Source organism: Ranitomeya imitator, chromosome 1 (genome assembly GCF_032444005.1).
Source record: "Ranitomeya imitator isolate aRanImi1 chromosome 1, aRanImi1.pri, whole genome shotgun sequence".
Classification (NCBI taxonomy): Eukaryota; Metazoa; Chordata; class Amphibia; order Anura; family Dendrobatidae; genus Ranitomeya; species Ranitomeya imitator.
In genome coordinates, this window is record NC_091282.1 from 1,145,087,407 (window position 1) to 1,145,112,960 (window position 25,554).

A 25,554-nucleotide genomic window follows, 5' to 3' on the forward strand; every position below is an offset into this window, starting at 1 on the left:
TAAGAAAATCACTATTAAGGCTCGTTCAGATGAGCATACATTTGGTCCGTGTGCTGGCCACAGTGATTTTACACACCAACTGATAGTATATGTGGAAAACAACAGAATGAAGGCAGAATAGCCCATGCAATGAGATGCACTTCATGGGTATAAGTTTTCAATACAGCCATCTGAACCTAGCTCTTGGGCTCATTCAGATGACTGTATGTTCATTTAAATAACAGACAAAGATAACACAAGTAATCACAAAATGCAGTTTTTAAATGAAGGTCTTTATTATTAAGGGAAAAAGAAATCCAAGCCTACAGTTCCCTGTGTGAAAAAATGATTGCCTCCCCCCCTTAGAACATAATTTACCAGTGGTTTATCACATCTTTAGGAAGCTCAGTTCAAATTCCCTACCCACACCCAGGGCTGATTACTGCCACACCTGTTCTCAATCAAGACACCACTTAAATAGGACATGTCTGACAAAGTGACATAGACCAAAAGATCCTCAAAAGCTAGACATCATGCTGTGATCCAAAGAAATTCTGAAACAAATGAGATAATAATAATAATTTTATTATAGCGTCAACATATTCTGCTGCGCTTTACAATTATAGAGGGGATTTGTACAGACAATAGACATTACAGCATAACAATAATCACAGTTCAAAACAGATACCAAGAGGAGTTAGGGCCCTGCTCGCAAGCTTACAAATTATGAGGAAAAAGGGGAGACACGAGATGTGGATGGTAACAATTGCTTTCGTTGTTCGGGCCAGCCATAGTGTAAGGATCGGGTGTTCATACATAATTATTACATACATAAAGCGTATGAGAACATGATGTGAGGAACCTGATTATGGTTTAAGTTTTTAATGGGCCACCAAGGGATTGTTAGGTTAATGCGTTGAGGCTGTAGGCCAGTCTGAACAGTTGCGTTTTTAGGGCACGCTTAAAACTGTGGGGATTGGGGATTAATCGTATTAACCTGGGTAGTGCATTCCAAAGAATTGTCGAAACAAGTGAAAAGTCTTGGAGACGGGAGTGGGAGGTTCTGCTTATTGAGGATGCTAACCTCAGGTCATTAGCAGAACGGAGAGAACGGGTAAGGTGGTAGACTGAGACCAGGGAGGAGATGTAGGGTGGTGCTGAGCCATGGAGTGCTTTGTGTAGGAGGGTAAAAGTTTTGTACTGGATTCTGGAGTGGTTGGGTAACCAGTGTAATGACTGGAACAAGGTAGAGGCATTGGTGTAACAATTGGTGAGGAATATGATCATGGCTGCAGCATTCAGGACAGATTGGAGAGGGGAGAGTTTGGTAAGAGGGAGGCCGATTAGTAGAGAGTTACAATAGTCCAGAAAAGAATGAATAAGTGAAGGAGTAAGAGTTTTTGCAGAGTCAAAAGTAAGAAAAGGGCGAGTTCTATAAATGTTTTTGAGATGTAGATAAGAAGAGCGAGCCAGTGATCGGATGTGGGGGCGGTGAATGAAAGCTCGGAATCAAGTATGACCCCAAGGCTGCAGGCTGTTGCTTGGGAATAATGGTAGAATCACACATGAAGATGGCAATGTATGGCAAAGGTAGGTTAGTATAGGGAGAGAACACGAGGAGTTCAGTTTTTGACAGGTTCAGTTTCAGATAGAGGGAGGACATGATGTTAGAGACAGCGGTAAGACAATCACTGGTGTTTTCTAAAAAGGCAGGCGTGATATCAGGAGAAGAAGTGTATAATTGGGTGTCATCAGCATAGAGATGGTACTGGAACCCAAATCTACTGATTGTTTGTCCAATAGGGGCAGTATACAAAGAGAAGAGGAGGGGGCCTAGGATTGATCCTTGAGGAACCCCAACAGTAAGGGGAAGGTGAGAAAAAGAGGAACCAGCAACAGATACAGTAAAAGAGCGGTCAGAGAGTTAAGGGAAGAACCAGGAGAAAACGGTGTCCTTGAGGCCAATGGAGTGTAGCATAGTGAGGAGCTGATGATCCACAGTATCGAATGCTAAGGAGAGATCCAAGAGAATTAGCATGGAGTAGTGACCATTAGATTTAGCTGTTAGTAGATCATTAGAGACTTTAATGAGGGCAGTTTCAGTAGAGTGTAAAGAGCGGAAACCAGATTGAAGAGGGTCGAGAAGAGAGTTATCTGAGAGATAGCAGATAAGACGGGAGTGGACCAGGCGTTCGAGGAGCTTAGAGATGAAAGGAAGATAGACACAGGTCTATAGTTAGCAACACAGTTTTTGTTGAGGGATGGTTTTTTAAGTAATGGATGTATGATGGCATGCTTAAATGAGGAGGGAAAGATACCGGAAGAGAGAGAAAGGTTGAATATTTTTGTTAGGTGAGAGGTGACAGCAGAGGAAAGGGACTGGAGGAGATGTGACGGAATGGGGTCACTGGTGCAAGTGGTCGGGCGAGAAGATGCAAGGAGCCTGATTATTTCTTCTTCTGAAACTGGTTCAAAGTCAGAGAGTGAACTAGATACAATGGGGAGGGAGGACAGTGCATGGTATGAGGGAATTGGGAGATAATTTACTGTCGGATGTGGTCAACTTTTTCTTTGAAGTAATTGGCCAGATCATCAGCACAGAGATCCGTTTTTGGGGCCTCTGCACTCTTGGGTTGAGTAGGGAATGAAAAGTGTCAAAGAGACGATGAGGGGATGAGGGTGATGAAATAGGTTTGTTTGGAGAGGTGAAGGGCAGAGTTGTATGTTTTACGCATGAACTTATAATGGATGAAATCTTTGGGTAGATTAGATTTTCTCTACAGACGTTCGCCGCACCTGGAGCACCGCTGTAGGAAACGTGTTTGCAGCGTGTGCCACGGTTGTCGCCATCTGTGCTGAGTTGTTCTATGTATAGGGGGTGCAATTTCATACAGGGTACAATGCAGGGTTTCATTGTAATGCTTCAGTGCAGAATCGGGACATGAGATGGAGGAGATAGGGGCCAATGAGGACTGCAAGTTCTTCATAAGTTTCTGGGTGGTAATGGCCTGTATGTTTCTATAAGTATGGAAAGTGGGGCTGACCTGAGCGGGATGGAAGTTCTTGATAGAGAATGAAAGAAGGTTGTGGTCAGAGAGCGGGAGAGGGGAGTTTGTGAAATCGTCCACTGAGCAAAGCCGGGAGAAGACCAAGTTGAGGGAGTTTTCGTCTTCATGCATTGGAGAGTTAGTATGCTGCGAGAGGCCGAAAGAGGAGGTTAAAGATAAAAGGTGAAAAGCAGATGGGGAGAGGGGAAAAGCAAAGGGGATGTTGAAATTACCCATGATGAGGGTTGGGGATGTCACAGGAGATAAAGTGTGGAAGCCATGTGGCAAAGTGATCCAGGAACTGATGAGAGGGGCTGATGATGTATCGACACCACCGTCACTTGCATGGAGAAGGGGATGTAGAGTCTGACAGCATGGACTTCAAAGGAAGGGAAGACAAGTGAGGCTACTTGGGGGATAACCTGAAAGGTACATTTGGTTGATAGGAGCAGGCCAACGCCTCCACCTGCTCTGTTGTCCGACCTTGGGGTATGAGAAAAGTGTAGTCCACCATATGAAAGAGCAGCAGCGGTGGTGTCTGACTGCTGGATCCAAGTTTCAGTAAGAGCCAGGAGGTTAAGAGAATTAGAAAGAAGTCATGAATGAAAGGGAGTTTATTACACACAGAGAGAGAATTCCAAAGGGCACAATTGAAAGAGGCAGAAGGCATGCATGGGATATTAATAAGGTTAGAGGGGTTTCTGAGTGTAGCAGTTGGGAGGTTAGACTTGCTATAACATGAGGGGCCGGGGTTGGGAGAGATGTCAAAGATACAAAGTAATTGAGATATATCAGTCTGGAAAAGGTTATAAACAGAGTTGAGCGAATTGTTCAAAATTCAGTTCCGATTATGATAGGTGGCGAATATTGTTTTGCGATATTTGCCGAACACAGCCGAACATCATTGGAGTCAATGGGAGTAGAAATGAACTAATATGTTCGGAAATAATGAAACATAAATTCGGCGTGAATAGGGTAGCAATATGGCTCGAATATGGCAATTTCATAGTCGGCGCCCGAATCCGAACAAATTCACTCAACTCTAGAAGCTATTTCTCAAGCTTTGGGAATTGAGCAAACCACAGTGAGAGCCATTATTCACAAAGGCTGAAAACATGCAGGGGTGATTAATCTTCTCAGGAGTGGCTGGCCTACCAAAATTGCCCCAAGAGCGCAGCGATGACTCATGCAAGAAGTCACAAAAGACCCCACAACAACATCCAAAGAACTACAGGCCTCACTTGCCTCAGTTAAGGTCAGTGTTCATGACTCTACCATAAGAAAGAGACTGTGCAAAAATGGCCTGCATGGCAGAGTTCCAAGACGAAAACCACTGCTGAGCAATAAGAACATAAAGGCTTGTCTCAGTTTTGCCAGAAAGCATTTTGTTGATCCCCAAGTCTTTTGGGAGAATACTCTGTGAACTGATGAGTCAGAAGATTAAATTTCTGGAAGGTGAATGTCCCACTACATCTGGCGTAAAAGTAACACAGAATTTCAGAAAAGGAACATCACATCAACAATAAAATATGGTGGTGGTAGTGTGAAGGTCTGGGTCTGTTTTTCTGCTTCAGAGCCTTGAAGACTTGCTGTGGTAAATGAAACCATTAATTCTGTCTACCAAAAAATCCTGAAGGAGATCGTCCAGCCATCTGTTCGTGGCGTCAAGCTGAAGCGCACTTGGGTTATGCAGCAGGACAGTGATCCAAAACACACCAGCAAGTCCACCTCTGAATGGCTTAAGAAAAACAAAATTAAGACTTTGGAGTGGCCTAGTCAAAGTCCTGACCTTAATCTAAATGAGATGCTGTGGCATGACCTTGAAAAAGGCATTTCATGCTCGTAAACCCTCCAATGTGGCTGAATTATAACAATTCTGCAAAGATGAGTGGCCCAAAATTCCTCCAGAGCATTGTAAAAGACTCATTGCCAGTTATTGCAAACATTTGATTGCAGTTGTTGCTGCTAATAGTGGCCCAATCAGTTATTAGGTTTAGAGGGCCATCACTTTTTCACACAGGGCCCTGTAGGTTTGAATTTTTGTTTCCCTTAATAATAAAGACCTTCATTTAAAAAAACTACATTTTGTGATTACTTGTGTTATCTTTGCCTAATATTTAAATTTGGTAATCTGAAATATTTCAGTGCGACAAATATGCAAAAGAATAGGAAATCATGAAGAGGGCAAACACTAACACTTTTTAACTCAACTGTATATTCTGTGTGTCAATGTATATGTGCGATTTTTCCCCAACAACTGATTGCACCGTTTGGACAATTGAAGTATGCACTATTTTGGTACTTCTTATGAACCAGAATAGTGCATAAGAAAGGCAGCTCCAGCACTTGTCCACAGCACAGAGAAGCAGACAAACCTGCAGAGAGAGCCTGTCACATCCACAATTTGCAGTTTTTAACCCCTTCACCCCAAAGCCTGTTTTCACCTAAGTGACAGGGCCAATTTTTACAATTCTGACCACTGTCACTTTATGAGGTCATAACTCTGAAACGCTTCAACGGATCCTGGTGATTCTGACACTGTTTTCTCGTGACATATTGTACTTCATGATAGTGGTAAAACTTCTTCGATATGACTTGCATTTATTTGTGAAAAAAACAAAAATTTGTCGGAAATTATGAAAATTTAGCAATTTTCAAACTCTTAGTTTTTATGCCCTTAAATTAGAGAGTTATATCACATAATATAGTTAATAAACAACATTTCCCACATGTCTGCTTTACATCAGCACAATTTTGGAAACATAACTTTTTTTTGTTAGGACGTTATAAGGGTTAAAAGTTGACCAGCGATTTCTCATTTTTGCAACAAAATTTGCAAAACCATTTTTTTACGGACCACCTCACACTTGAAGTGACTTTGAGGGGTCTATATGACAGAAAATGCCCAAAAGTGACACCATTCTAAAAACTGCAATGTTTAAAAAAATTGAACATTTAACTTTTTTTTCACAAAATTTTTACTTCAGGTCCAATTTGTTTCATTTTACCAAGGGTAACAGGAGAAATTGGACCACAAAATTCGTTGTACAATTTGTCCTGAGTACGCCGATACCCCATATGTGGGGGTAAACCACTGTTTGGGCACATGGCAGAGCTCAGAAGGGAAGGAGCGCCATTTGACTTTTCAATGCAAGATTTGCTGGAATTGAGATCGGAGCCCATGTCACGATTGGAGAGCCCCTGATGTGCCTAAACAGTGGAAACCCCCACAAGTGACACCATTTTGGAAAGTAGACCCCCTAAGGAACTAATCTAGATGTGTGGTGAGCACTTTGAACCTCCAAGTGCTTCACAGAAGTTTATAATGTAGAGCCGTAAAAAAAATTTTTTTATTAATTTTCACAAAAAATGATCTTTTTGCCCCAAATGTTTTATTTTCCCAAGGGTAAAAGGATAAATTGGACCACAAAAGTTGTTGTGCAATTTGTCCTGAGTACGTCGATACTTCATATATGGGGATAAACCACTGTTTGAGCGCATGGCAGAGCTCGGAAAAGAAGGAGTGCCATTTGACTTTTCAATGCAAAATTGGCTGGAATTGAGATCGGATGCCATGTCGCATTTGGAGAGCCCCTGACGTGCCTTAACAGTGGAAACCCCCCACAAGTGACCCCATTTTGGAAAGAAGACCCCCTAAGGAACTTATCTAGATGTGTGGTGAGCACTTTTAACCCCCAATTGTTTCACTAAAGTTTAGAATGTAGCATTGTGAAAATTAAAAAATCATTATTTCTTTCCACAAAATGATGTTTTAGCCCGCAATTTTTTTTTCCCAAGGGTAACAGGAGAAATTGGACCACAAATGTTATTGTCCAATTTGTCCTGAGTACGCTGATACCCCACATGTGGGGGGGGAACCACCGTTTGAGTGCATGGCAGAGCTCGGAAGGGAAGGAGCACCGTTTGAAATGCAGACTTAGATGGAATGGACTGCAGGTGTCATGTTGCATTTGCAGAGCCCCTGATGTACCTAAACAGTAGAAACCCACCACAAGTGACCCCATATTGGAAACTAGACCCCCCAAGGAACTTATCTAGATGTGTTGTGAGAGCTTTGAACCAACAAGTGTTTCACTACAGTTTATAACGCAGAGCCGTGAAAATAAAAAATATCTTTTTTTCCACGAAAATGATATTTTATCCCCTATGTTTTTATTTTCCCAAGGGTAACAGGACAAATTGGACCCCAAAAGTTTTTGTCCAACTTGTCCTGAGAACGCTGATACCCCATATGTTGGGGGGAACCACTGTTTGGGTGCACGGCAGAGCTCGGAAGGGAAGGAGCGCCATTTGAAATGCAGACTTAGATGGATTGGTCTGTAGGCGTCATGTTGCATTTGCAGAGCCCCTGATGTACCTAAACAGTAGAAACCCCCCACAAGTGACCCCATATTGGAAACTAGACCCCCCAAGGAACTTATCTAGATGTGTTGTGAGAGCTTTGAACCAACAAGTGTTTCACTACAGTTTATAACGCAGAGCCGTGAAAATAAAAAATATTTTTTTTTCCACGAAAATGATATTTTATCCCCTATGTTTTTATTTTCCCAAGGGTAACAGGACAAATTGGACCCCAAAAGTTGTTGTCCAACTTGTCCTGAGAACGCTGATACCCCATATGTTGGGGGGAACCACTGTTTGGGCACACAGGAGAACTCGGAAGGGAAGGAGCCCTGTTTTACTTTTTCAAAGCAGAATTGGCTGGAATTGAGATCGGACGCCATGTCGCGTTTGGAGAGCCCCTGATGTGCCTAAACAGTGGAAACCCCCAATTATAACTGAAACCCTAACCCCAACCCTAACCCTAGCCCTAACCCTAACCCTAGCCCTAACCCTAGCCCTAACCCTAGCCCTAACCCTAGCCCTAACCCTAGCCCTAACCCTAGCACTAATGGGAAAATGGAAATAAATACATTTTTTTACATTTTATTATTTTTCCCTAACTAAGGGGGTGATGAAGGGGGGTTTGATTTACTTTTATAGCGTTTTTTTGGCAGATTTTTATGATTGGCAGCTGTCACACACTAAAAGACGCTTTTTATTGCAAAAAATAGTTTTTGCATCACCACATTTTGAGAGCTATAATTTATCCATATTTTGGCCCACAGAGTCATATGAGGTCTTGTTTTTTGCGGGACGAGTTGACGTTTTTATTGGTAACATTTTCGGGCAGATGACATTTTTTGATCGCTTTTTATTCCGATTTTTGGGAGGCGGAATGAACAAAAACCAGCAATTCCTGAATTTCATTTAGGGGGGGCGTTTATACCGTTCCACGTGTGGTAAAATGGATAAAGCAGTTTTATTCTTCGGGTCAGTACGATTACAGCGATACCTCATTTATGTAATTTCTTTTATGTTTTGGCGCTTTTACACAATAAAAACTATTTTATATAAAAAAAATAATTGTTTTTGCATCGCATTATTCTGAGAGCTATAACTTTTTTATTTTTCTGCTGATGATGCTGTATGGCGGCTTTTTTTTTGCGGGACAAGATGACGTTTTCAGCGGTACCATGGTTATTTATATCCGTCGTTTTGATCGCGTGTTATTCCACTTTTTGTTCGCCTGTATGATAATAAAGCGTTGTTTTTTGCCTTGTTTTTTTTTTTTTTTTTTTTGCGGTGTTCACTGAAGGGGTTAACTAGTGGGACAGTTTTATAGAGCGGGCCGTTACGGACGCGGCGATACCAAATATGTGTACATTTATTGTTTTTTTTTTTTTTTTACATAAATAAATGGATTTATTGGGAAATGTTTTTTTTTTTTTTTTTTGGGGATTTTTTTTTATTTTTTTTTACACATTCTATTTTTTTTTTTTTAACTTTCTAACATTGTCCCAGGGTGGGACATCTCTGTATTAGATCAGATCGTTGATCTGACACTGTGCATAGCACACTGTCAGATCAACGATCTGACATGCAGTTTAGCTGGCTTTCCAGCGCCTGCTCTCAGCAGGCGCCGGCTAGCCAGGTCACTTCATGACCCGGAAGGAGTCCGGCGGCCATCTTGGATCCGGGGACTCCTTCCGGGTCACCGGAGCAACGCGATCTCATTGCGTTGCTCCGGTGGGAGAGCGCAGGGAGCCCCCGTCCCTGCGCGATCCCCCTCTATGCCGCTGTCACTACTGACAGCGGCATCAGAGGGGTTAAATGCCCGCGATCGGCGATAGCGCCGATCGTGGGCATTGCTGCGGGGTGTCAGCTGTCATATACAGCTGACCCCCGCACCCGATCACCGCGGCGCTCAGCGCGAGACCGCGGTGATCGGTGCGCCGTACTAGTACTGCTGCTGGCACTAATGCAGTGCCGGCAGCGCAGTACTAGTACGGCGCATGTCGCGAAGGGGTTAATATGGCTGCCTGAACCTCGCCTTATTCTGTGTGGCACAGAACATGGCATATTTTTTGTGTTATGCAGTATTAATATTTGGGACACAATATGGGGCACAGTTTGACATTATTTTTTAAGGCACTGTGAGCTCATCACACTCAGCGGGTGCTCTAATAGAGGCAAATAGGGCACTGACAGGTAAATAAATGGGTGTAGCAGCAAAAATAGTAATTTGTAAAGGTTTGCAATCTTTGGGGGTTGCGCTGGAAATGCAAGAGTCTCAGTGCAAAAGTCATATTTGTATGTTACGAAATCGATGGCAACAAGTTGTGTATGGAAAAAGTCATCAAGGTGGTCTGGGTCAGTTGGAAAAGACAAGTGAGGACGTACTGGGCCGCAGGCCTTTAAGGGAGGACAGTATGACAGGGTTGAGTGGGCCTATAGGGAGTGAACAGAAGGGAAGGGGTTAAAGTGAAGAGGTGATTAGATTTGAATCGGGGCTCACGGATTGGTTTAGAGGGAAAGTAGGTGGGCATAATGGGGTGATGGGGGGCTATTATAAATGGGGGCACCCATCTTAGAGGAGCAACCATTATGGTGCCCTCATAGCAGCGGAACAAACTATGGAGGTCGAGGCAATTTTACAGCATCTGAGGGATGCGGCTAGAACCAGGGGCGCAGGCTGGCTGCAGGCGTCTTTGCAAGGCCTGCTACTCGATGGGGGAACCGGGCCGTCTCGGCCGCGAACTGAGGGCTCGGAGGTCTCGGCCTCCAGAGCGCCTGAGCCCCGAGGTTACCCCCCGGGCCCGGCACCGTTTGAGGAGCCCCTCCAGGGACCCTCCGGCTGCAGCAGCAGGCCGCAATCCTAGCGCGTGCTGCCAGGGAGCCGGGAGGAATCCTACAGCTCGGCGGGGCCTGCAGAAGGGGGAGGTGTCGGCCTCCCCTTCGTCCGGATCAGCTGGTACAACCCAGGAGCCAGGCAGTGGAGGGGCGGGAGCCCAGCCGGGAACAGGCCCGGCTCAGCAGCGTGGTACGGCGCAGGATCGGGCAGGGGCCTGCTCAGCGGGCGCCTCCATCTTCATCGCGGCGGGGGAGGTCCGCCCACTTACCCGGCATGGCAATGGATGAGCCAGGTACTGGAGCGGCGGGGGGCCCATCCATCCGGGCCTCCGCTCGGCGCAATATAGGAGACCTGCAGGCGGCAGCAGCACAGGCCCCAGAGCGGTTAGTGATGGGCGCCGCCATTGCTCCGCCCACTCGCTGGCTGCTGCTGCTGAGATTGCGTGCGGCCCCTCTGGCACTGCAGCCCCTCCAGACCCCAGGGGATCCAGCTGGGGGGGGGGGGAAAGACGGCGAGCAGGATGGATCAAGCGGGGGGGGGGGGGGGGGGACGAGGTTAACAGGGGCAGGTCGGCTACGCTATTTGGACTTGCCGTGCACCCCGAGCCGCCAAGGGGCCCTACTACAGACCGTGATAGCTACATGGAACCCACCGGTGCAACGATTGCCTAGGATTGGCACATGGAGGCTCCTGGAACCGCAAGCCCGCATCTCCAAGGAGGATTGCAAACGGAGGGATCGCATCTGGATGCCGGATCGGCGGCTGCTGGGAACACAGTGTCCAGGCAGCTAGGTGAGAGTGCCGTTTTTCCTTCATTATTGCCATCACTAGCTCCTAATATTGATGGGGGGAGAGGGGAGTTTTCTGTAGGGGGGTTAGTTTTGGCACGGGTATTTTAATGCAAGGGTTGAGAGATTTGTTTCGGCTTTCGGAGGCAGCTAGGCGTGGTTTAGAGGAGGGGGTGGTGCAAACGATCGACCGTTGGGAATCCTCGAGGTTCCGGTCATACATTCGCCCGGCCTTGGTTTGAAGGGTGTTTGATTTGGGGGTAATTTTATCGGGATAGTGCTTTGCGGTTATTATGGTTGTGGTGTGTTTTTCCCTTTTTTCTTTTTCAGGTAAAAGGCCATTGCTTACGTGTTTTGCAGCATCATGACGGTTTCCTTCCTGCTCTAGTTGAGAACTACAAAGTCTTCACGCTGATGAGACACAAAATAACGATCCCGAGTGAAAGGCGCCTGCACATTACTGCATAAAACCTTCCACCCCCTAGAGGGTTAATGGAACCAGCCCTGTGTATGGATGTCAGGCTCCTCTTTACATTGCATTCTGGGAGTTGTAGTCTTGGGCTGTGAAGAAACACAGGATATAGAAATGCCGGAGAACTCACAGCGAACATTTGTTTCCACCCGACTGCAACGGCAGCAATGGAGCCTGAAAGGTTCTTACAAAGATTTAGAAAGAGGTGAAGTTGGAGGTTCTGTGAATTGTCATCATGGCAGGATGAGTCTCACAAGAGTGTGTGTACAAGGAGCCCACCAGGTCCCAGGGTGCGTGCAGTGTTGTGCTGTGACGCTGCCGTGTGTGCTGTCAGTGTGCAGGGAGGCGGGAGTGTGCGCTGTCAGTGTGCAGGGAGGCGGGAGTGTGCGCTGTCAGTGTGCAGGGAGGCGGGAGTGTGTGCTGTCAGTGTGCAGGGAGGCGGGAGTGTGCGGCGTGCTGTCAGTGTGCACTCGGAGGCGGGCGTGTGCCGTGACGCTGCCGTTGTGCTACATTGTGTCCGTGCTTCCTCCTCCGTGACGTCACTGCCGCCGGGAGATCCCTGCATGGAGTTCCCCAGCACAGAGCACACCGGCGGCCGCACCGGGGAGGCATGGAGCCTGGAGGGACGGCATCTCCCCCATCACAGCGAGTCGTGAAGCCTCTGCCCCTCTCCGCCCTCGTCCTGTGCTGGGCACACAGCTGGGCAGGTACCGGGCAGCGGGGAGGGAGATGTTTACATCTGCAGGCAGCCCTCATGCCACCCTGGGAGCTGCTGCTGGTTCTCAGCCAGTCCTGGTCTTGGTTTATACGTTATTACTGTATACTATTGTGTGTCTTTGGCACTTGTGGAAGCCCAGTGTATGCTGGCACTTGTAGTCCTACAGATGCAGGCGGGCTCCAATACAGGCACACTACTTGTAGCCCCACGGCTGCAGACAGTCACTGACCGCTCATCCTTCTCCTGCACATCCTGCCACTGTCCATCAGTCTGACAACTTGTGTCTTTGGCAGTTCTGTACCATATGAATGCTGGTACTTGTAGTTCCATGGCAGCCAGGAGGGGGTCACAGTAGGATAATGCAGGAGGAGCGGACACAGAAGAGGCCCCCACTCCAGAACAATGTGTGAGTTGGAGGTGGATGTGACCCCCAATGCCAGGTCCGCCCCATATTAAATAATGTGAATAGTCACTACTGACAAGTAATGGTTTATCGCATCCTTGACATGCTGGTTCTTGTAGTTCTACAGATCAGTTGTAGTTATGAATACAGTATATCCCGGTGTGTGAGCACTGATGGAAGTTTCTAACCCTACATGTCAGTGGTTGGAGTTGTTCCATAGTCATTTGGGCACAGTTGTATTCGGACGGGCAGCGTGGGTTTTCTAAGGCTTAGTTCACATTGTTGGATTTCTCAACTTTTATTCCATTTTGTTATTTTTATAGAAAAACTTGGAATATTGTTTCGGAAAATAACCTAAGTGTTTCAGTTAGATGATAAATAACGTCATTCTATCCAGGGGGATCCATTTTGTTACGGCGCCATTGTAGGTATTCGTGTTGTCAGCCTCTGGCTGTTCCTGAAACCCGGGCACTGCTATTTCTGTACCTGAAGCCTCTGTATAAGGCTACGGTCACATAATCAGTATTTGGTCTGCCAAAACCAGGAGTGGGTGATAAATGCAGAAGTGGTGACGCCTATCAACCAAATACTGATGTGAAATACTCACCAAACACTGACAGTGTGACCGTGGCCTAAGGGTATGTTTCCACGTTCAGGAAACGCTGCGTGTTTGACGCTGCATATAGAGGCAGCGTCAGACACGCAGCGTCCAGATGTTACAGCATAGTGGAGGGGATTTAATGAAATCCCGTCTCCACTATGCTTGGTAACACGCATCCGGCGGCCCTGCGTTTCCGGACATGCGGCGCGTCTTTTTAGATCGCAGCATGTCCGTTTAACGCTGCGCCGCCGCAAGGTATAACACAGGGCCCTATGTGTGGGGTGCGATGATACCGGATGTGTGCAATGAACACATCCGGCATCATCGCGTCCCCACAAGGGGGCAGAGCTTTGGCCGGAGCGATTTTGCCGCTCCCTCCAAACCACCGGCCATCCTGAACGTGAACACGTACCCTTAGGGTATGCGCACTTTGCAAATTTTTCCAGACTGATTTTGGTAAATCTGCAGGTAAACCGCACTGCGGATTTCCTGCGGAATTACCGCGTATTTACCGCAATTTTTGTGCGGATTCCACCTGTGGTTTTACACCTTCGGATTCCTATTACGGAGCAGGTACAAACCGCTGCGGAATCCGCACAAAGAATTGACATGCTGCGGAATAAACAATGCTACGTTTTACGTTTCCGCACAGTTTTTTCCGCAGCATGTGCACTGCGGATTTTGTTTTCCATAGGTTTACATGGCACTGTAAACTCATGGAAAACAGCGGCAGATCCCCAGCAAATTCCGCAACGTGTGCACATAGCCTAAGGGCTTGTTCAAACAAGCGTATAATCGGTCCATGGGCACCTGAGACTGCACAGGGAGAGCCCACGGACACCTTATAGCCAGCGTGATGGTGAACATGGCCTATTTTCTACATGGACCTATTCTGGTCTGTTTTATGGACTAGAATAATGCCTTCTATGAAAGGCAGCATCGGCCCCCATCCACGATGCATATGAGCGCACAGAGCCACAATTTGTGACCGTCAGTGGCCCTATTTTCAGGATGCAATTAAAAGAATGGAACACGGTGGCTCAGTGGTTAGTACTGTATGGTGGCTCAGTGGTTAGCACTGTTGATTATTTGCAGCACTGGGGTACTGCATTCAAATCCCACCAAGTGCAACATCTGCAAGGAGTATGTATGTTCTCCCCATGTTTGTGTGGGTTTCCTCCCACACGCCAAAAGCATACTTTAAGGGATTGTTAGATTGTGAGCCCCAATGGGGACAGCGATGATGAGGTCTGTAAAGTGTCGCTTAACCACCACAATACGCCTTTTAAATGTTGGCAGTTAATGGTACTTATACCTCAGTGCCTCTTTTTAACGGCGCTGAGAAATAATTGTATAGCGCCCCCAGTGTCGATTCGGGTCGGTTTTTACCGTCCCCAGTGTTGTGATTGCAGATATTCACCGAATAACGGCAACCACAAAAAAAGAAAGTCTGATTTCCCATTTATTTCTTTCTTCTCTGATATGATCTAGCATACCAGAGGAGCTAGAAATGGGGTCCCCCAAGCCCCCCTCGGTACCTCTAGTGTCCCCAGTCTCTCCGGCTCTGTCCTCCGAGACTCGGCATCTTCTTCCGGGAGAAAATGGCGGGCGCATGCACAGTGCATCCGCCAAGATCTGCTGGCCTCCGCCTGGCAACAATAGGAGATTTTTCCTATTGGTTCATTTTGATCACAGTCACAGTGATCAAAAAAAAAAAAAAAAAAAAAGTAAATCAAACCCCCTTTTATCACCCCCTTAGTTAGGGAAAAATAATATAATTAAAAAATGTATTTATTTCCATTTTTCCGTTAGGTTTAGAGTTGGGGTTAAGACCGTGTTAGGGTTGGAGTTAGAATTGGGGGGTTTCCACTGTTTATGTACATCAGGGGGTCTTCAAATGCGACATGGTGCCCGCCATTGATTCCAGCCAATTTTGGGTTCAAAAAGTCAAATGGTGCTCCCTCCATTCTGAGCCCTGCCATGCGCCCAAACAGTGAGTTTCCCCACATCCGGGGTATCGACGTACTTGGGAGAAATTGCACAACAAATTTTGTGGTCCATTTTCACTTGTTACCCTTGTGAAAATAAAAAAGTTTGGGTCTAAAGTACATTTTTTGTGAAAATGTAAAATATTCACTTTTTCCTTCCACATTGCATTAGTTCTCGTGAAGCACCTGAAGGGTTCATAAATTACTTGAATGTGGTTTTGAGCACCTTGAGGGGAGCAGTTTTCAGAATGGTGTCACTTTTGGGTATTTTCTGTCATTGACCCCCCCAAACTTACTTCCAGTGTGAGGTGGTCCCTAAAAGATAAAAAAAAAAATGTTTTTTTGTAAATTTTGCTGGGGAAATGAGAAATCGCTGGTCAACTTGTAACCCTTATAACATCCTAACAAACAAAAAGTATGTTTACATCATCACAATTTTGGAAAGTAGATATGTGGGAAATGTTATTTATTAAGTATTTTGTGCCATATGACTCTCTGATTTAAGGGCACAAAAATTAAAAGTTATCATTCTCCAAAGTCATTACGAGTTAACAGATGCCAAACATGTACAGGTTCTTCTTTATTTAGTGAAAAAAAAATGCAAAGTGTTAAAAAAAAAATGTGCCATTTTGTGAGACTCTTTGCACCTTCAGTTTTCGGGATCTAAGGTTGGGTGAGGGCTTATTTTTTGGCTGCTGAGCTGACTATTTTATTGATACCATATTGGTGCAGATATGATCTTTTTATCGCCTGCTATTGCATTTTATTTGAATTCTGCGGCAACCAAAAAGGTAATTCTGGCATTTTGACTTTTTTTTTTTTTTTTTTTTTTACGCCGTACTGATCAGATTAATTCTTTTTATATCTTGATCGATTAAACGTTTCTGAATGCAGAGATACTAAATATGTGTATGTTTTTAATTATTATTTTGAATGGGGCAAAAGGGCTGTGATTTGAACTGTTTCTATTTTTTTAAAGTTTTTAAATATTTTTAAAACCTATATATTTTTTTTTTTTACTTTTTACTGGCTTTAGTAGGAGAGATTTGAAGCTGCGGTCATCTGATCACTTATGCTACATCGATTTTTACTTAACAAGGCCACATAGAGGAGACATACAGGTATGAATAATTTCACCGGTGTAAAACCTCAATTCCCATATTATTAAAGGTGACAGGTTCCCTTTAATTGTGACTGCGCAGGGATCTGTGAGTGGGAAATTTGTACATTGATGGCTAGTTTGCTCTGCAAATATTTCCAAAACAATGGGGTCTGCAGGCTGATTTCCACGGGCGTTGTAGATGAGCATTGTTTAATATAAATGTCAGTTTTCCTGCTCTTTTTATCAGGTTACAATGTGTCTCTACTAATATTTATGTACAAGTTACAGCAAGTAACAATGGTTTATTGATGTCTGCATTTGGCCAAGATTTGTGTAAAGTGAGTGACAGTCAAAATGGAAAAAAAAATACAGAATTGCAGCCAAGCTTCTCATAAATTAATAAATAAATAATCTTTATTTTTATATAACGCTATCATATTCCGCAGCGCTTTACAGTTTGCACACATGATCATCGCTGTCCCCGATGGGGCTCACAATCTAAATTCCCTATCGGTATGTCTTTGGAATGTGGGAGGAAACTGGAGAACCTGGAGGAAACCCACGCAAACACAGAGAGAACATACAAACTCCTTGCAGATGTTGTCCTGGGTGGGATGACACCTAAACACAGATTATGTGGGTTGTCAGTAAAATCTGGATGACCTGAGAACCAGAAAAAGACCAAACGCCAAACATAAACCCAAGACAGAGGTCAAAGGAGTTGTCTGTGTACGCCAGCATGTTGATCAGATTGTTGTTGGTCTGGTTTCTCTGATGCCGGAGATCCGCTGTTAGGCCATGTTCTCATTTAGCATGAACACTGCATTTTTTTTTTTTTTTTGCGCTTAAAGACATTGTGGTTGTGGAACTGTGCGTTTTTTTAATTCTTTTTTTTTTTTTTTGCTTAGGCTTCTATGGAGACGCTGATAAAATGCATATAAAACACACAGATTCCCAACGTTTCTCCACTAAAAATCATAATTAGCAAAGCTGCATCAAAAGGGAAAACATGTAATAACTAAAAAAACCACAACAAACATGCGATAATCAGAGCAGACCAATGTAATTCATTAGGGCTGTTCACATGGCCGTTTTTTCACATGGACCAAGTGAATGCCGCACACACTAGCCCTTTCCGAGTATTGGATGAGAAGTTTGCGCAAAATAAAATAAGTAAATTCCATATTGCACCTCGTTTGTATGGATGCATTTCCGTTTTTAACCTAGGAAACTGTACTTGATCTTGTATATTTTAAAACGTTTATCTATAAAAATGGAGATCACATGTACATAAAGGCAGACACACGGATAGCATCTGAAGTCTCTCCATACGCGGTAGATGTCGGCTATATTACATACCCGCCATCTTTATCTGACAGCAGCAGCCAGAGTTGGGCTCCGATCTCAGCTGTTAACCATGTAAATACCGCTATAATCTCTGACCGCGGCATTTAAATGCACTGGCACACTGGCTCCCATTCGGTGTCAGCAGGGGTGAACCTAGCCACACTGCTGCCTCAGGTGAACTTCAAAACGGCGCCCCCCCCAAACACATACAGTACAGCCCCCCTAGAGGGCTCCCAATCTCATATACAGTCCCCCCCATACATTACATGAGTGATAACTATTGTAAATTCTACAATAGGTCATGAATCAGACAGTATAGTCCTCCATACAGTATTCTGGGCACCACAGTGCTCCTTACAGAATAATGAGCCCCATTTATTGCTCCATACAGTATACTGAGCCCCACATATTGCTTCATACAGTATTGTGGGCACCGCACAGCACCCCATACAGAATAACATGCCCTAAATATTGCTCCATTCAGTATGAGCCCCATATATTGCTCCATACTGTGTAATGGCCACACAGTGCTCCATACTGTGTAATGGCCACACAGTGCTCCATACTGTATAATGGCTACACATGATGCTCCATGCTGTATAATGGGCACACATGATGCTCCATACTGTATAATGGCCACACATGATGCTCCATACAGTATAATGACTGCACATGATGCTCCATACTGTATAATGGCCACACATGATGCTCCATACTGTATAATGGCCACACATAGTGCTCCATACTGTATAATGGCCACACATGATGCTCCATACTGTATAATGGTCACACATGATGCTCCATACTGTATAATGGTCACACATGATGCTCCATCCTGTATAATGGTCACACATGATGCTCCATCCTGTATAATGGTCACACATGATGCTCCATCCTGTATAATGGTCACACATGATGCTCCATCCTGTATAATGGTCACACATGATGCTCCATACTGTATAAAGCTACGTTCACATTAGCGTTGCGCCGCCCTGCGTCGGCGACGCAACGCGCGACGCATGTTAAAACGCGCGCAAACGCGCGCAAAAACGCGCGCGTTTTGCGACGCGTGCGTCGTTTTTGACAAAAATCGGACGCACAGAAAATGCAACTTGTTGCATTTTCTTGCGTCCGACGCTAGCGTCGGAAACGACGCACGTGGCGAAAAACGCCACCCAAAAAACGCACGCGTCCCCTATGTTAAACATAGGGGCGCGTCGCCGCTGCGTCGCCGCTGCGTCGCCGACGCAACAGCGGCGCAACGCTAATGTGAACGTACCCTAATGGCCACACATGATGCTCCATACTGTATAATGGCCACACATGATGCTCCATACTGTATAATAGCCACACAGTGCTCCATACTGTATAATGGCCACACCGTGCTTTATCTATCTATATATATAATTGCCTAAGGGTTTTTCCGTCTGTCTGTCTGTCTGTCTGTCCTGGAAATCCCGGCTCTCTGATTGGTCGAGGCCGCCAGGCCTCGACCAATCAGCAACGGGCACAGCGACGATGATGTCATAATGGTTGCCATGGCGACGATGATGTCATAAAGGTTGCCTCGACCAATCAGCGACGGGTACAGTCTGCCGCGAATTCTGGAATCATCATTGTCCATAGACTACGGGGACATGCATATTCTAGAATACCCGATGCATTAGAATCGGGCCACAGTCTAGTCTATATATATAATTGTCTAAGGGTTTTTCCGTCTGTCTGTCTTTCTGTCTGTCTGTCTTTCTTTCTGTCTGTCTGTCTGTCCTGGAAATCCCGCCTCTCTGATTGGTCGAGGCCGCTAGGCCTCGACCAATCAGCGACCGGCACAGCGACGATGATGTCATAAAGGACGTAGACATCTCACGTTTCTGATTCAGCGACAGGCACAGTATCGACGTAGATGTCATAATGGTTGCCATGGCGACGATGTCATAAAGGTTGCCTCGACCAATCAGCGACGGGCATAGTCTGCCGCGAATTCTGGAATCATCATTGTCCATATACTACGGGAACATGCATATTCTAGAATACCTGATGCGTTAGAATCGGGCCACAATCTAGTACTGTATAATGGCCACACAGTGCTCCATACTGTATAATGGCAACACATGATGCTCCATACAGTATAATGGCCACACATAGTGCTCCATACTGTATAATGGCCACACATGATGCTCCATACTGTATAATGGTCACACATGATGCTCCATACTGTATAATGGTCACACAATGCTCCATACTGTATAATGGCCACACATGATGCTCCATACTGTATAATGGTCACACATGATGCTCCATACTGTATAATGGCCACACAGTGCTCCATACTGTATAATGGCCACACAGTGCTCCATACTGTATAATGGTCACACATGATGCTCCATACTGTATAATGGCCACAGTGCTCCATACTGTATAATGGTCACACATGATGCTCCATACTGTATAATGGTCACACATGATGCTCCATACTGTATAATGGCCACACATGATGCTCCATACTGTATAATGGCCACACATGATGCTCCATACTGTATAATGGCCACACATGATGCTCCATACTGTATAATGGCCACACATGATGCTCCATACTGTATAATGGCCACACAGTGCTCCATACTGTATAATGGCCACACAGTGCTCCATACTGTATAATGGTCACACATGATGCTCCATACTGTATAATGGTCACACATGATGCTCCATACTGTATAATGGTCACACATGATGCTCCATACTGTATAATGGCTACACAGTGCTCCATACTCTGTAATGGCCACACATAATGCTCCATACTGTATAATGGTCACACATGATGCTCCATACTGTATAATGGTCACACATGATGCTCCATACTGTATAATGGTCACACATGATGCTCCATACTGTATAATGGCTACACAGTGCTCCATACTCTGTAATGGCCACACATAATGCTCCATACTGTATAATGGTCACACATGATGCTCCATACTGTATAATGGTCACACATGATGCTCCATACTGTATAATAATCACACATGATGCTCCATACTGTATAATAATCACACATGATGCTCCATACTGTATAATAGCAACACATGATGCTCCATACTGTATAATGGCCACACAGTGCTCCATACTGTATAATGGCCACACATAGTGCTCCATACTGTATAATGGCCACACATGATGCTCCATACTGTATAATGGCCACACGTGATGCTCCATACTGTATAATGGCCTCACATGTTGCTCCATACTGTATAATGGCCTCACATGATGCTCCATACTGTATAATGGCCACACATTACTCCTACACACGCGGCTGCGCTCCGTACACCTTGCACGAGTCCACTCCGTACTCATGCGTCTCCGCTCCATACACCTTGCACACACCCGGCTCTGCTCCATACACACCTGGCTCTGCTCCGTACACCTCATACACACCCGGCTCTGCTCCGTACACCTCATACACACCTGGCTCCGCACACCTCATACATACCTGGCTCCGCTTCGCACACCTCATACACACCCGGCTCCGCCCTGTACACCTCATACACACCTGGCTCTGCTCCGTACACCTCACACACACCCGGCTCTGCTCCGTACACCTCATACACACAAGGCTCCGCTCCGTACACCTCATAAACACATGGCTCTGCTCCGTACACCTTGTACACATTCAGCTCCACTCCATACACCTCATACACACACGGCTCTGCTCCATACACCTCAAACACACACGGCTCCGCTCCATACACCTCGTACACACACCGCTCCGCTCCATACACTTCATACACACACGGCTCTGCTCCATACACCTCATACACACCTGGCTCTGCTCCGTACACCTCATACACACCTGGCTCCGCTCCACACACCTCATACACCCCTGGCTCCGCTCCGCACACCTCATACACACCTGGCTCCGCACACCTCATACACACCTGGCTCCGCTTCGCACACCTCATACACACCCGGCTCCGCCCTGTACACCTCATACACACCTGGCTCTGCTCCGTACACCTCACACACACCCGGCTCTGCTCCGTACACCTCATACACACAAGGCTCCGCTCCGTACACCTCATAAACACATGGCTCTGCTCCGTACACCTTGTACACATTCAGCTCCACTCCATACACCTCATACACACATGGCTCCGCTCCATACACCTCATACACACACGGCTCCGCTCCATACACCTCGTACACACACCGCTCCGCTCCATACACTTCATACACACACGGCTCTGCTTCATACACCTCATACACACGGCTCCGCTCCATACACCTCACACACACACACGGCTCCGCTCAATACACCTCATACACACACTTACCATGGCAACCAGCACAGCAGAGTCCTGCAATCCATGGAGGTCCCGATCAGGTGACCCCTGACTCCTCCCCTCCTGTGACCTCATCACAGGTCCTGTTTGCAGAGAGCAGCCACTATGTGGTGTGCTGCTCTGCGGGTGCAGGGATGACCGGCTGCTATTGCACACCATGGGTTGTGAGCAGGGGCGCGCGCACCGCACTAGTGACAGCAAATGTCAGGGATTATGAAAAGTCGGCACCAGGTGCTCTGACCGCCACTCTGCCACCCCCTGTCTTTCAGTGACGACTTCCGCCTGAAGCAAAGGGCTCAACTTGCCCCATGATAGCGGCGCCCCTGAGTGTCGGACTGGGGTGTCAAGGGCTCACCAATAACAATGACCTTGGTGGCCCACTTTTCATATGCATACAAATTTTACACTACCCTCATTCACAAATTTACCTATATCTCTATATAATAATAAACTAGGTAGTTTGGTTAATGAATTATAAGATGCTGCTGCTTTTTTTGTACAGTAAATCAACTGAATTAAGCCAAGTACTGCCCATATAGTAGAGCTGGGGGCCCGTTACTGCACAGGGGCCCACCGGGGGATTCTCCTGTTCCCCTATGGGCCAGTCCGAGCCTGCTGCCATCACCCTCGATGATGCAACCACGGGACACTGGTAGGTTACCGTGCCCACTGGGAGCCCGCTGACGGCCCCATCATTGCCATCTGAAGCTTCATGGAAGATTTTCACAATGTAAAACTGTGGAATTGCAGTATATAGTATAAGCTATCGAAGGTTCAACTTCCTAAGGAGACTAAAAAATAAAAATACAATTTTTATCATTTAGAATGCATTCTGCATGTTTTGTGCATATGATAGTAACATAGTAACATAGTTAGTTAGGCCGAAAAAAGACATTTGTCCATCCAGTTCAGCCTATATTCCATCATAATAAATCCCCAGATCTACGTCCTTCTACAGAACCTAATTGTATGATACAATATTGTTCTGCTCCAGGAAGACATCCAGGCCTCTCTTGAACCCCTCGACTGAGTTCGCCATCACCACCTCCTCAGGCAAGCAATTCCAGATTCTCACTGCCCTAACAGTAAAGAATCCTCTTCTATGTTGGTGGAAAAACCTTCTCTCCTCCAGACGCAAAGAATGCCCCCTTGTGCCCGTCACCTTCCTTGGTATAAACAGATCCTCAGCGAGATATTTGTATTGTCCCCTTATATACTTATACATGGTTATTAGATCGCCCCTCAGTCGTCTTTTTTCTAGACTAAATAATCCTAATTTCGCTAATCTATCTGGGTATTGTAGTTCTCCCATCCCCTTTATTAATTTTGTTGCCCTCCTTTGTACTCTCTCTAGTTCCATTATATCCTTCCTGAGCACCGGTGCCCAAAACTGGACACAGTACTCCATGTGCGGTCTAACTAGGGATTTGTACAGAGGCAGTATAATGCTCTCATCATGTGCATCCAGACCTCTTTTAATGCACCCCATGATCCTGTTTGCCTTGGCAGCTGCTGCCTGGCACTGGCTGCTCCAGGTGGGTTTATCATTAACTAGGATCCCCAAGTCCTTCTCCCTGTCAGATTTACCCAGTGGTTTCCCATTCAGTGTGTAATGGTGACATTGATTCTGCAAAAAAAACGCATTGCGGTAAAAAAGCAGCATGTTCATTAATTTTGCGGATTTTCTGCATTTCCCGCTATTCTATGCATTTGGGAAAAAACGCATAAAAAACGGATGTGGATTTCTGGCAGAAATGTCCGTTTTTTGTCAGGAAATTTCTGCTAGAAAATCCTGACGTGTGCACATACTCTGAGGGTATGTTTCCACGTTCAGGAAACGCTGCGTGTTTGACGCTGCGTAGAGCCGCAGCGTCCAGATGTTACAGCACAGTGGAGGGGATTTCGTGAAATCCCGTCTCCACTATGCGGTAAAACACGCAGGCGGCAGACCCGCGTAATCGGACATGCGGCGCGTCTTTTCAGACCACCCTGTGGTCGGCGTTCATAGCAAGCCTGTAATTCTACTACATAGAGGCAATCTATGCTTCGCCTCTATGTAGCAGAGCCGATCCAGTTGTGCCAGCTTCTAGCCTCTCATGGAGGCTATTGAAGCATGCCAAAAGTAAAAAAAAAAAAAAAATGTTTAAAAAAATATGAAATATATAAAAGTTTAAATCACCCCCCTTTCACCGCATTCAAAATAAAACAATAAAAATAAAATCAAGTATACACAAATTTGGTATCATAGTGTTCAGAATCGCCCGATCTATCAATAAAAAAAAGCATTAACCTGATCGCTAGATGGTGTAGCGAGAAAAAAATTTGAAATGCTCAAATTTACATTTTTTTGGTCGTTGCGACATTGCATTAAAATGTAATAACGGGCGATCAAAAGAACGTATCTGCACTAAGATGGTATCACTAAAAACCTCAGCTCGGCACGCAAAAAATAATCCCTCACCCACCCCAGATCACAAAAAATGGAGTCGCTACGGGTATCAGAAAATGGCACAATTTATTTTTATTTTTTATTTTTTTATTTTTTTAAGTTTGGAATTTTTTTTATCACCACTTAAATAAAAAATCACCTAGATATGTTTGGTGTCTATGAACTCTAATGACCTGGAGAATCATAATGGCAGGTCAATTTTAGCATTTAGTGAACCTAGCAAAAAAGCCAAACAAAAAACAAGCATGGGATTGCACTTTTTTTGCAATCTCACCGCACTTGGAATTTTTTCCCCATTTTCTAGTAGACGACATGGTAAAACCAATGATTTCGTTCAAAAGTACAACTCGTCCCGCAAAAAATAAGAACTCACATGGCCATATTGATGGAAAAATAAAAAAAAATTATGGTTCTGGGAAGGAGGGGAGTGAAAAACGAACACCGAAAAAAGGAAAATCCCAAGGTCATGAAGGGGTTAACCCCTACTTCATGCTGTCTTTAGATTACATAGTAAAAACCTGCTGACAGATTCCCTTTAAGGAGATGACTAGACATAAGGACCCTGTGCATAACTCTACTAATGTTCTGCATCTCCATAAATATAATCCGCTTTAATACACTTTGTATTTTGTTGAAGAAGAAACTCTTGCCTTGAACTCCCCATTGCAGGGTGACGGAAAGTAGGGCAGAATAACATAAATCATTTATATGTTTGCCGTGTGCATAATCTGTGCAGCCGCAAAGCCAATTTTCCGTAACCGCGCTGTACCAATTATTTATCCGGCACAGTGCAGAATATTAAAATACTCAATCATTGATTTATTAATGTTTTATGTTTTTGCAAAGCACATGGCAATATATAATATTGATTTCTGTTGTGGTGTCTTGGAAGATTTATGAGTCCTAAAATGGAAAATTCGGTTGACGGCCATTTACGGTATGTAGTATATTTTCCTAAAGTGTTAAATATCCATTTTTATGCTGTAATATTCCAGATGAAGACTATAAACATAAGGCAGAAGAACCACGAGCCATTTTATGCTCGACTTAACTGAAAACTAGAGTCCTGAAGGTGGCTGTATTTCACGGTCAGTGTACGTATCACAATGCCCAGTCTGGCCGGAGGTT

At 45.2% G+C, this 25,554-nt stretch overlaps 1 protein-coding gene across 3 annotated transcripts in view; it reads left to right on the plus strand.

Annotated features, from left to right (window-relative positions):
- The first annotated feature begins 11,561 nt into the window (after nucleotides 1–11,561).
- Nucleotides 11,562–25,554, plus strand: part of KLHL5 (kelch like family member 5) — a 128,035-nt gene continuing 114,042 nt past the window's right edge. The window contains exon 1 of one of the 3 annotated variants that reach the window (XM_069744589.1): nucleotides 11,562–11,686. In XM_069744589.1, coding sequence (XP_069600690.1) covers nucleotides 11,649–11,686 — 38 coding nt within the window. In that variant the 5' untranslated portion in view covers nucleotides 11,562–11,648. Of the gene's footprint in view, nucleotides 11,687–12,007; nucleotides 12,189–25,554 lie in introns of those variants that run through there. The other 2 variants (XM_069744590.1, XM_069744591.1) reach the window with 2 other exon arrangements.